This window comes from Syngnathus typhle, linkage group LG9, assembly GCF_033458585.1.
Source record: "Syngnathus typhle isolate RoL2023-S1 ecotype Sweden linkage group LG9, RoL_Styp_1.0, whole genome shotgun sequence".
Taxonomy (NCBI): domain Eukaryota; kingdom Metazoa; phylum Chordata; class Actinopteri; order Syngnathiformes; family Syngnathidae; genus Syngnathus; species Syngnathus typhle.
This window is the reverse complement of record NC_083746.1, coordinates 6,304,742-6,315,908: the sequence shown is the minus strand read 5'-3', so window position 1 is coordinate 6,315,908 and position 11,167 is coordinate 6,304,742. Positions and strand designations below refer to the sequence as shown.

Here is an 11,167-nt window from a genome sequence, read left to right as displayed (position 1 = left end):
AATCTTTTGAATAAATTGATGAAATACTGAAATTGAAAAAAGACTACATCTGTAGTTGGTTAGGTGGTTGTTGTTTATATTGATTTGTGGTGATTATACTTTTAACTATTCCTTTCACACTATACAGAATAAACAAAATAAAAAGGGTCCACTCAGACCATTAAAAACAGTGTTTATTAAAGCAATAAAAAAGAAGCAAAATATTTTTGTCCAGTGTTTTATTTTATAGTTGCAGCTGTGTACACATCCTGTACTACTCGTGTTACTTTGCTCCATTTGTAACTCTCTTTTATTTCAAACGTTGAACATAACATGACTCATTTTGATTGTCTGTGAAGGCACTCAGAGTTTTTCAGGTGAAAAAACAAAGTGGTGCTAGTGGAACACAGCGATCTACCCAGAAAACGAAACTAATGACAATGTGGTAAGCCATGGCAAGACTTTTTTTTTTTTTTTCCCCCACAGCTCATTTTCTTGATTTGGTTAAAGTAAAGTTAGGCAACTAAAGCTAAATACATTGCATCGTACTTGGGTTAGTAAGTTTATAGTGTTCATCCTGAAAGCATTTGGGGAGTATTGTATGATTTGTGGGTAATATGTTTGACTTTACTTTTGATGTGACTTTACAATTACATGATTATTCAGCACTGCTGTGATCCGGGGCTGAAATGTCGTCCTGGACCGGAGTGTCGTCCAGGTCTGCCGTATCATCCGGGCCCAGTGTGTCGTCCGATCCTGGTGCGTCATCCAGGTCCAGTGTGCCGTCCAGGTCTGCCATATCATCCGGGCCCGGTGTGTCGTCCAGGTCTGCCGTATCATCCGGGTCCGGTGTGTCGTCCAGATCTGCCGTATCATCCGGGGCCGACGTGTCGTCCGGTCCCGGTGTGTCGTCCGGTCCCGGTGTGTCATCCGGTCCCGGTGTGTCATCCGGACCCGGCGTGTCGACAAGCATGTCGACCAGGACCTGTTGGGCGGCCACGTCGGAGGGGCGGGTCACCTGCGGGGTGCCCAGAGTGCTGGCCACGATCTGCGGCATGGCGTTGCCCTCCACGATGCTGCGCACGGCCAACAGGTGTCTGCGCTGTCTCTCGTGCACTAAGACAGCGGAGAACCAAGATTAGAATCTTGCATTATAAAGTACCGAAATGAACTTCTGTACCACATTCCGCTTTATTAGGATGCCCCTCTACATACTAACTTGAGTTGTTTGATTGCTTAGCAATGTCTGGCAATATTCTCAGGGATGGCAACTAACCTCTCTGCCTGACTGTGATCTTCTCCATCTCAGGAATGAGGAAGCCGTAGACCAACTCGGACACAATCTCCTCTGACTGAAGATTGTTGCGGCTGCTTACGCAAAAAAAAACCCAGAATCAATCGTGCAGATTTTTTTTTTTTTTTTTTGCAAACACATTTTTCCAGACAAGTTGGTAAGGGTCCATCACCTCTCCTCGATGGCGTAGGCGATGTTGTTGACCTCCTTGGCTACCCGGCGGATCTCCTCTCGGGCCTGCTGGTCTGCCGTGATCTCCATGGTGTCAAGGATGATGTCCTCAAAGTACAAGTCCACTGTCTCTTGGTGGACCTTCACCACCTAGCCCACACGCACACTTGTGACGCAATCTGTTTTAGCAGGACTCGATCCAGCCGACGTACCTCTCTGAAGATCTGGTCGTCCTCCCTGCGGCGGCGTTCCTCCGCCTGCCTCCGGCCGCTCTCCTCCGCCTCTCGCCGCAGTCGCTCCCGCTCGGCCAGCAGTGTGAAAGCGTGGATGCGGCGCTCCTCCTGCAGACGGATCAGCTCCTTGGATAGAGTATCAAACACGTACTCCAGCTGGCCACCTACGGCGGCAGCGTGATGAGCCTCCTCGCGTGACTTCTGCCAGGGAACGAGAAACGATTGCAGGTAGAATTGGTAAACTGGGTGGAGTCAAGTACTGAGAAAACACACTTGAGCTCCACTTTTCGATTTCCATATTATCAGTGTTTTCTGATGAAATTTTGGTGGGGATTTGCAGACTCTCTGAGATATACTTTTCCAAAAGAAGCTCCTCTCCTCACTTCAATATAGGTTGCTAGCACTAGATGCCACGAGATGGTGTCAAAGTACTACTTGTGTATTAAATAATGATTTAAAAGGAACAATACCTCAAGTTGCAGTTTCTCTCTCTCTTCTTTGAGAGCCATGACCATCTCTTTGTCAGCCTTCTGCATCTGCTGCTCCTCTGCTCGCAGGGCATGTGCCATCCTCAGCTCCTTGATGAGGTCCAAGTGGTTTTCTTTGCTGGTGAATATCTGCACGGTGGCACACATGCAAGTGCTGAGCACGGCAGCGAGAGGATGAAGCCGCCACGGGTAGGCACATGCAAACAAACACCTCCGTTTGGATGCTTCTTCCCCTCAGGAGTTTCTGCAAATGGATGACTGCCAGCTCCTTCTCCTCCTCCCCCTGGAGAGCAAAATGACAATTAAGAGGTGAGACTTAAAATGATCACGTTTTAATGTAAGTATGTTGGAGAAGAGAACTGACCTCCGGAGGTTCCTCCACGGTGGGGGTGACAGGACGAGGAGCAGGCTTTTCCTTCTTGATGAGATACTTGGCCATCTCCTCTTTGAGGTTCTGCACGAATATGGATGATAATCAATGAGATGTGGTGGCACATATAGGTATGTATAGATATTTTTTGATAACCTTGTATTTGTCCATCAGAATGCTGCTTTTGCTATCAGGGGGTTTGCTCGTGTTGAGTTTGCGTTTGGATTGTTGCTTGTGCAGCTTGAGAAGCGCCTCACTGGGTCTATGCATTCGATTCAGCAAGCCTGGTAATAACAGTTCAAACTTGGATCTTAATCATTTCAAATATCAGCTCAAAATCATTCAAACAGTTTCAATACGCACCTTCGTATGTCTCCAGCCGTTGGGTTTCGCGATTTGCAGTTTTTTTGAAGTTGTTGCCGCGTATTCGTGAGGCACACGTCAGCGATGAGTACACCGTGTAGTCTTTACAAGTACCGAGCTGTTTGATGTTCTCTTCCATGTTCCTCCGCTTGGTCTCCAGCTTCCTCATTGCTGCATAGCCATATTTTTTTTTATGTTCAAAAGTTATCGATGGCTTTGATTCTCACTCGTTTTACCGAAGCAACGCTCAGTCTCACATCTCATGTGCTGCTTGTCCACTTTGTGGAGCTTGCTTTCCTTCTCCTTGAGCAGCTTGGAGTAGATATTGTTGAGTCGATCTTTGGTCAAGGTCAACTGGGGTTCGTCTTTATGCTGCAGCATTTCCGCCAGTATGGTCAGACGAGCGTCCTGCAGCCTGCAGACGACATTGTGCTGAGTCCGACATGGCTACTGCCATCTTATTAAAAAAAAAAAAAAAGAAAAGTTATTTTGTTAAACTATTATTAAAAAAAGAATAAATATAAACAAAACATAACCTCTATATAAACATGTGAACAAATAAGCCATTGAAACCGGTCATTTACGTCTGTATTTTTCCTTCTCTGAAGGCCCACTCTTTTGCTTCCATTTCCTCCATCATCCGCCTCCGTTTACGCAGAAGAATCGGGTCATTGAATGTAGGAAGTCGAGCTTCCCACACCCGTCTGGCTCGCGCCCGCTCGATCATTTCCACTTCTTCAATACTCGCAGGAAGGCCTCGCTCTGACGGTAAAGTGTGTGCTATTACTGAGTACACTGGGCTCTATATTATGATCTCAAGAGTGGCTCGTGTGTGTGTGTGTGTGTATGTATGTACCCCAGGTGAAAGAAGCCAGCGCCAGCAGCTCCGGAGGGGTGGTCCCGGCACGTAGGAAATAATCCGGGGTGTACGGGTCTGTCTGTGCTTCGCTCTCCCTGTAGTCTGTCTGCACTGCCACATTCAAGTGGGTGGGAAGTTCCTCAGCCTCTCTGCCAGCTGCTTCTAACTCCTCTCTGATGAAGATGAAAAAATAATTAAACATCCATCAAATTAAAAAAATAATGGTGAATGTCAAACTTACTGATAACTATCTCGATTCACATCCAAGGGAGTCAGTTGCACAAATGGAAGAGAGCTGAAAAAAAAGACAACAGTCGTATCATTATCTTTGTGACTTTCTGAAATGGCCAGTGAGTGTTTGGAGTTGCAAAGGGAGCCAAGTTCAAACCTTTTAAAATATTTCCAGCGATCAGCTCCACTTGGTTGAAACGTTTCTCTTTTTTTCATCATTGGCTGAATAGTAGGAATAAATCTGTCAACAAAGACAGTCATGAGTGACACCAAACTTCAATGGTAAAATACAACATGCAAATTTGTGTACGTGTTTTTGTGTTACCCAGCCAGTTGCTGGAGGGCCTGCTGTCGTTGTTCTGCGTTGCCACGGCAGCGACGGTCCATAGAATGTGGCGATGGCTCAAAGGAGGGGTCCAGACGAAAGGTGATCTTCTCATTGTTGAACATGTTTTCAAACTCGTGCAATTTTCTCTGCAAAGCAATAAATATAGAATAAATCTATTCACCTATCATTTTAGCATAACTTTAACATTTTAACATGATAATTTATCATTGATAAGTCACTTTATAAAATAGTTTGAAATGCTTTTTGTTGTGGTTTGCAAAAGGTGGTACTGTTGTTGAATTGTTTACTGTTACATCCATACCTTTTTGGCATTTTAATTTTAAACTGAGCATGTTTTAAGGAATATACCACTGTACATTTGTATACAGTACCCTATACTACATTGTGCAGGAGTTTAATTGAGTGGTAGGTGTATTTTTTAAAGTTTCTTACAATTGGCGGCTTGAATGTCTTAAAACTGGTCCTGACATGGTCGATCTCGGAAGAAACAAAGTATACAGGCTCTGCAGAACAAAAGTGACATTTATTACAACGACCAATATTTCCTCCAAAACAATAGCTCGTCCTACGAGCTGGCTCGCTAAATAAACGTAAAAGACTTACCATACAAATGGTCATATTCACGCTCCCGTTTGGAAACTCTTGAGTCGGTCGGCTTGGGGATGGTACGAGTGACAGTTGACATTTTTAATATTGATTTTTATCCACACAAAAAATCGCAACCGGTGCCTGGAAGAAACGAAGCTATTGAAGTCTCAATGAGAAGTAATGTATTAATCAGAAGACGCTTCTTGTATGCGTTCTCTATGACGTCATCAGCGTTGACAAAATGTATATTTAGACGAGCATACTGCATGTAAATATTTGTTCTATGATGTAGAACTATTTTTTTTTGACGCATGGCTGCCTTACTTTGTCGTGTAAGAAAGAGTGCACGGCTAGCAACGGGTATCGCGTCCTCGCTGTGTTACCATGGAAACTGTAAACTTGAGAGACAAACAAAAATAGGTTCGAGTGACAAGTTGGAAAATTCAGTATCAAAGTGACATAAAATGTGTCTTAAGTCATTCATGTTGGAAAATGTGTCGTTTTTTTGTTTTGTTTTGTTTTTAAGAAAACTGTTATGACAAAGAACGTCAAAGAGGAAGGGTCACCTACAACTCCCAAGATGCTCTTGGCCAAAGGCCGAACATTCAGGTAAGAAACGTTTCTTGCTTGTTAAATACTTCTAAAAGATAAAACCCCAACTCAATTGAATAATTTAAGCGTTTGAAGATTTTTTGGCAATTGATGTAAAGTTTGCTTTGCCTTTTTTTTCCCTGTCACAAAAACTGTAGTTTAGTAAAGAAAAAAATCTCAAAATACACAAATAAGTAAATACAATAAGTGTCAGAGGTTTTAGATTTGGAGAAAATAACTGATACTGAGAAATACATCAAGGCAATAGTGTTTTGTGTAGTGTTATCAACCAAAACATATTCCATGACCCTCGAGTTGATTTTGACGTAAACAGGATGTCAATCTCTCTCATCCTAAGTGTGTCAATGTTGCATAATGATTGTGGTTTCCCCCCCCCCCCCTCATGTCTTCCCCAAAGTCAAATTTATCACAAACAGTTAACCTCCGTTTTATTTTTGGCCCAAGGGAAACTACGCTGACCTAAGCAAACACAAAGCTGTGATGTCTTGCAAAACATGCCAAAATCAAGATGCGCGGTTAATATTGAATCTCACCACACCATAGAAAGAAAGTAGTTGCATTTAGTCATTCATGGCTGTCATGAAAATTATTTTCCAGTGCCCTTCTCCCACTTCTTGATTCAAACAAGACCATAGAAAAAAAGTAGATGCATTTAGTTATTAATAGCTGTCATGAAAATTATTTTGCAACGTCCTTCTCTCACTTCTTGACACAAAAAACAGCCTACATGTCTGGCTCTGATTCATTTTCCATAGAAAATATGTAATGAACCGAGTTATGATTCATGTGTCCCAAGTGATGAAACAGTTTATAAAAAGTTCATACTTAACAACCAGTGGTTTCATCACTTTGTGTTAGTGTGACTTTATATGTCGTGCTTGTACTACAAGTTTCAGATCGACAGATAGTTTAAAAAGCATGACAGTTAATACAATTTTTGTCTTTATAAACCACCACCATCAATTTATAATGATTCAACCAATGTAATTGGAATGTAGTTGTTCAGTTGTTGGAATGGTAATTAAAGGGTTATATTTAAAACTCATGCTGACTCATAATGTTAATTCCAGGACATGAACCCAGATTAATAAACAGGACACAAGATTACAAAAGATTTTAATTTTACCAACAGCCTGGTCAGTAAGAATTTATCAACTTCTACCAGCTGAAATGCTAACGCAGCAACCCGAGTAAAGATAAAAAGTACAATTTTCTGTAGAGAGCAGCAATCAACTTCCTGTGATGATCAGATGATGATGCTTGTGGAGGAGGAGGAAGAAGAGAGGGATGTACTGTTGACCACAGTTTTCTTGTAAACGTAATCTGTGGATTAGAGATGCAACACTCTTTAACTAGTAGCTGGTTCGGTCTTGAAAAGATGATTTAAAGCCGTGTGGATAGCTGAAGATGAAGGAGCCGATTGGGGTTTCTGCTGTCATTCTCTTGTTGTCATTGCTGTGCCAAGCATGGACTCAGGACTCAGGTCTGTAATGTAGCTGCAATAAGGGTACCGGTGTCAAACATCTACCTTTACATAAACAGCCATAATGGTCATCATTGATCGGCAGCCAGATAGTTAATAATTTAACAAGACTTTTTTTTTTCTAATGTAATAATACTTTTAGCATTTTATATTGTTTTTATAGCTAATAATAATTTTGTTTTGTAATTGCCTATAGATCATTAGTATTATTTTTTAATTATGACACTTTTGGACCATTTATTGTTTATTTTTATAATTATATGGTTTATAGATTTTGCTAGTTTTGTTTTTCCAAATAATACTTTTATAATATAAGTTTTATAGTATCTCTTTTCATTTGTATACCAGAAATATAATTGACTAATTTTAATTATTTATTGAGACTTTTTTTTTTTACTGTTTAATTTATTTATTTGTTTAATTAATACTGTTTTTACACTTTAATTTCATATACTTTTCCAAGGTTGGAGAGGAATTCATTTACTGCATTTAGTTTCGTAGTGTATGAGCGCACCACAAATAGATGGCTTCGGTTGGTGAAGATAAGAGTGCAGTTATGAGTCATAATGTTTACAGCGAACAGAAAGAAGAGTGAAGGAAACGTGGGCAAAGTAAGATGTTCCATTGAAAAAGCTGAACGATGCTTGACCTTTTTTTTTTCTGAACCAGTTAGCTCTGTACAGGATTGAAGTCATTCTTTCCACTTGCCCAAACATTAGGTAAATTTGCTCAAGCACAAGTTTGGCAAAGATAACAATGATTTTTTTTTTTTACTTACAGTGACCGACTTATATTTCAATGTGGGGAGTGAGGTCAAGCTGAACTGCAGCAACATGTCGAAGGACTTGATGTCGAAGGAGATTCTGTACATCATCTGGAGAATGGACCTGGTTGGAAACAAGGAGTGTCAGGTGGGCTGGCAAAAGTCTAAGGGTTTATTAGACACCTGCACTGACGGCAAGTCCCTGCGTGGCATCTCGGAGTCTTGCTTCTCCCCGCACGGCATCTCGGAGTCTTGCTCCTACCTGCACATCCCCAACTTCTCTGAGCGCGACGCGGGCATATACATGTACGAAATGGCTTCTGTTGAAGGAACCCACACCTGTAACGTCAGCGTGTCCATTGCAGGTGTGACAAGCAAATTTTCACATTGGGCAACTTTGCATGTTGAAAAAAAACAAAATTTAAAAAGTAGCTATAATTCTGTCTGTCATAGCCATCACTGCAGCATCTAGCAATTCTTTTTTTCCCCAGTTCCTCCCAGTATCTCCTCCTGGTTAGAGCTGAGGGACAACAACAGCATGGTGGCCGTCTGCGCAGCGGAGGGAGGAAAGCCGGCCGCCAATGTCACGTGGCGCCATGCCGAAATCGAGTCAGCCGTGGTGATGCAGTGGCATTCCGGTGGATTGTTCTCTGTAGAAAGTCGCCTGAAATTACTTGAGGGCCCGAAAAACGTAACATGCATCATCAGGCATCCATACTGGGAAGCAGAGAAGACGTTGGTACCAAGGCTCCGAAAAGGTTTGTGAAGTTTAAGTTCTGCCAAACAAAGATGAGTCAATGAGTGAACACCATTTAAGAAGCTTGAGGACGCAAAACAATCAGACTGTGATAAGTTTGTACGTCAGAAAGTTAATGGGAACTAATAAACGACTTTCTCATTTACCACTCAGGTCTTCTTGATACTGTTGTGTGCCTTCTCATAGTTGTGTCAATCTTGATGGTCCTAGCTGCACTTTTATTCTTTATATACAAAAGGAAAATCATGCTCAGGTGAGAATTTATAATCTACTTCATTTAAATTCTGGAATATTGTATTTTTGTAATTTTCTTTTGTAACTAAATTATTCTCGAACTACTAAACTGTTTCGTTTCCTTTCTCAGAAATTGCTTGATCACAGACCGCTCGGCAGCCAAACCTGAGCCCGTTATACACAAACCTGAGGTGTTTTTAAAATTTTCTGTTAAGGTTTAGTTTCATTTCTGTTTCCCAGCACAATTTTGTTTTTCGATAATGACGCCGCACTTTGTCTGTATGCTGTTTTTTTTTTTCTTTTCAGATTGAGGGAGTAGAGGAAGTGGAGCCTTATGCCAACTATGTTCAACGTGTCAACTCCATCTATAACTCATGATGTGCAAAAAAAAAAAAAAAAGCAGTACCTGCACCACTTGACTACTGTACCTTAAGTTATGAGTCTTAAATGTATGTTTACATATACTTCAGGTTGCTCGAGAACGTTAATTGAAAGTAAAATACATATTGTATCCATATACCATATCTTTAAATATATTTCTGCAACATGACATGCACTGCAGAAATGTGACGTGTTGTTTTTTTCAATGAGTGTTATCCCCACAGTGCTGTTATTAAAAAAAATCTAACTTTTTTTTTTTCTTCTCTCTTTCTTTTAAAATCAACTCAGAGGTGTAGCTGTTCACCAGTCATCACATGAAGTAAACCAGCACCATTATTTTCTGGTATTTCTTGTTGTATTATTAAGCAGTTATTCATTCTACAATACATAACATATAGTTATCAAACATTGGTGGTAACCCAACGTTTTTAAATGAAATACCACCTCCAAGCGACACCATCGTGGCTAATATAAAATACTGTCTCATGGAAGGCATAACGGTTCTTAAAAAAACAAGACCTCTTTCTAAAAAGATCTATTTGATATTATTCATACAGTTTGAACATGCTCTGTGCATAAATATAAGGAAAACTATTTGATTAAATTAAAATGTATTGAAGTCAAAATAAGATTTAACCTCCATGTGCACTCTTCTCTGTTAGAATTTGCTTACCTAGGTGACTGATTCACAATTTGGTTTTGTCTGATATCAGAGATTAAATAAAGAAAACCAACTGGCTGATTGATTTGTTTTAATTGAGAGGAAAAAAAAACAGCAAAAGCATTTCACTAGCTGACCAGGAGATGGCGACAGCGTGGCATCTGAAGACCATGGATTGTTTGTTCTGCTATAGCCTAGGTGACTGATTCACAATTTGGTTTTGTCTGATATCAGATATTAAATATAGAAAACCAACTGGCTGATTGATTTGTTTTAATTGAGAGGGAAAAAAAAACAGCAAAAGCATTTCACTAGCTGACCAGGAGATGGCGACAGCGTGGCATCTGAAGACCATGGATTGTTTGTTCTGCTATAGCCTAGGTGACTGATTCACAATTTGGTTTTGTCTGATAATAGATATTAAATAAAGAAAACCAACTGGCTAATTGATTTGTTTTAATTGAGAGAAAAAAAACATCAGCAAAAGCATTTCACTAACTGACCAGGAGATGGCGACAGCGCGGCATCTGAAGACCATGGATCGTTTTGCTATGCCGGTTTAAAAAAAAAAAAAAACGTAATTAGCTAGGGGTCAAAGGTCAAAGTTTACGGTTCAAAGTTCACCCAGGGGTCAAAGGTCGGTTCAAAGTTCACCCAGGGGTCAAAGGTCGGTTCAAAGTTCACGGGGTCATGTGCACATTTTCGATTTTTGACTAGAGTTGAAAGTTCAGGGTTCAAAGGTCACCCAGGGGTCACCACGGGGTCACCACGGGGTCACCGCGGGGTCACCGCGGGTTCAAAGTTCAGGGTTCACTTTTTTTTTTTTTACAGTAAGTAACAATGAGAGCGCCACTGCCCCCTGCTGTAGTAAACGCGCAATTACACTTTATTCTAGTACTGCCAAAAAAAAAAGCCTGTTCCCCAGGGTCACACGCGCCCCCCCAGGAATATATCATTTAATGGAGCAGCTCACGACGACGAGAGACTTGTTTAACTCAAAGTCATCAGGAGTAGATCTTTGTGACTTGGTCATTTCAAAAGTAGCTCGCGAGTTGGAAAAGTTTGGGCACCCCGGCTGCTATACATACTACCTATCTAATCTATCCACCAGAGGGCGCTGTTAAAACCCACAGACCTGTTTCAACGTCTTTTCGCCTGTCTCAGAAGACAAAGCTCTCTGTGTAAGTGGGGGCACGTTATACAACATGAACCAATTACAACACATATTGTCTCCATTCCTTCTCATTAGTATTTGTTTGAGCACAAAGGATAAGTAAGGACAAAGCATGCAAATGTGCAGACATCGGGATGATGCTGACATGTCAGAGGCAGAAAGTAATGTATCCCATCA

At 41.1% G+C, this 11,167-nt stretch overlaps 2 protein-coding genes across 4 annotated transcripts; one reads left to right on the top strand and one right to left on the bottom strand.

Moving 5' to 3' along the window:
* Positions 1-180: 180 nt before the first annotated feature.
* On the bottom strand, positions 181-5,289 carry cfap91 (cilia and flagella associated protein 91). Its single transcript, XM_061286472.1, has 17 exons — positions 4,941-5,289; positions 4,770-4,840; positions 4,314-4,462; positions 4,146-4,229; positions 3,999-4,052; positions 3,755-3,930; positions 3,483-3,660; positions 3,156-3,313; positions 2,899-3,069; positions 2,692-2,819; positions 2,530-2,619; positions 2,377-2,448; positions 2,148-2,294; positions 1,657-1,878; positions 1,446-1,594; positions 1,256-1,347; positions 181-1,095 (listed from the first exon to the last, which is right to left on the bottom strand). Exons 1-17 carry the CDS (start codon positions 5,020-5,022, stop codon positions 638-640), a joined length of 2,481 nt encoding a protein of 826 aa, XP_061142456.1. The 5' UTR covers positions 5,023-5,289; the 3' UTR covers positions 181-637.
* si:ch211-214p13.9 (cell surface glycoprotein CD200 receptor 1-A) lies at positions 3,529-10,262 on the top strand. Of its 3 annotated transcripts, XM_061286486.1 has the most exons (9): positions 3,529-3,666; positions 3,760-3,830; positions 4,318-4,415; positions 5,452-5,534; positions 7,801-8,148; positions 8,275-8,541; positions 8,694-8,793; positions 8,905-8,965; positions 9,081-10,262. In XM_061286486.1, the coding sequence occupies exons 5-9, from the start codon at positions 7,854-7,856 to the stop codon at positions 9,150-9,152; spliced, it is 795 nt and encodes a 264-aa protein (XP_061142470.1). In that variant the 5' UTR covers positions 3,529-3,666; positions 3,760-3,830; positions 4,318-4,415; positions 5,452-5,534; positions 7,801-7,853; the 3' UTR covers positions 9,153-10,262. The 3 variants fall into 3 exon arrangements, with proteins under 3 accessions (XP_061142470.1, XP_061142469.1, XP_061142468.1); XM_061286485.1 differs by lacking the exons at positions 3,529-3,666; positions 3,760-3,830; positions 4,318-4,415; positions 5,452-5,534 and adding an exon at positions 6,761-7,020 and having other exon boundaries at positions 8,727-8,793; XM_061286484.1 differs by lacking the exons at positions 3,529-3,666; positions 3,760-3,830; positions 4,318-4,415; positions 5,452-5,534 and adding an exon at positions 6,762-7,020.
* Positions 10,263-11,167: the final 905 nt, after the last annotated feature.

Excerpts from the sequence above, each read along its gene's own strand:
- cfap91 (XM_061286472.1), bottom strand. The coding sequence starts at position 5,022 with ATGTCAACTGTCACTCGTACCATCCCCAAGCCGACCGACTCAAGAGTT. Across the intron at positions 2,820-2,898 it reads ACGGCTGGAGACATACGAAG|GCTTGCTGAATCGAATGCAT; the intron begins GTGCGTATTGAA and ends TGTTATTACCAG. Across the intron at positions 1,348-1,445 it reads GCCTACGCCATCGAGGAGAG|CCGCAACAATCTTCAGTCAG; the intron begins GTGATGGACCCT and ends TTGCGTAAGCAG.
- si:ch211-214p13.9 (XM_061286484.1), top strand. The coding sequence starts at position 6,945 with ATGAAGGAGCCGATTGGGGTTTCTGCTGTCATTCTCTTGTTGTCATTG. Across the intron at positions 7,021-7,800 it reads AGCATGGACTCAGGACTCAG|TGACCGACTTATATTTCAAT; the intron begins GTCTGTAATGTA and ends TTTTACTTACAG. Across the intron at positions 8,794-8,904 it reads AAAAGGAAAATCATGCTCAG|AAATTGCTTGATCACAGACC; the intron begins GTGAGAATTTAT and ends TTCCTTTCTCAG.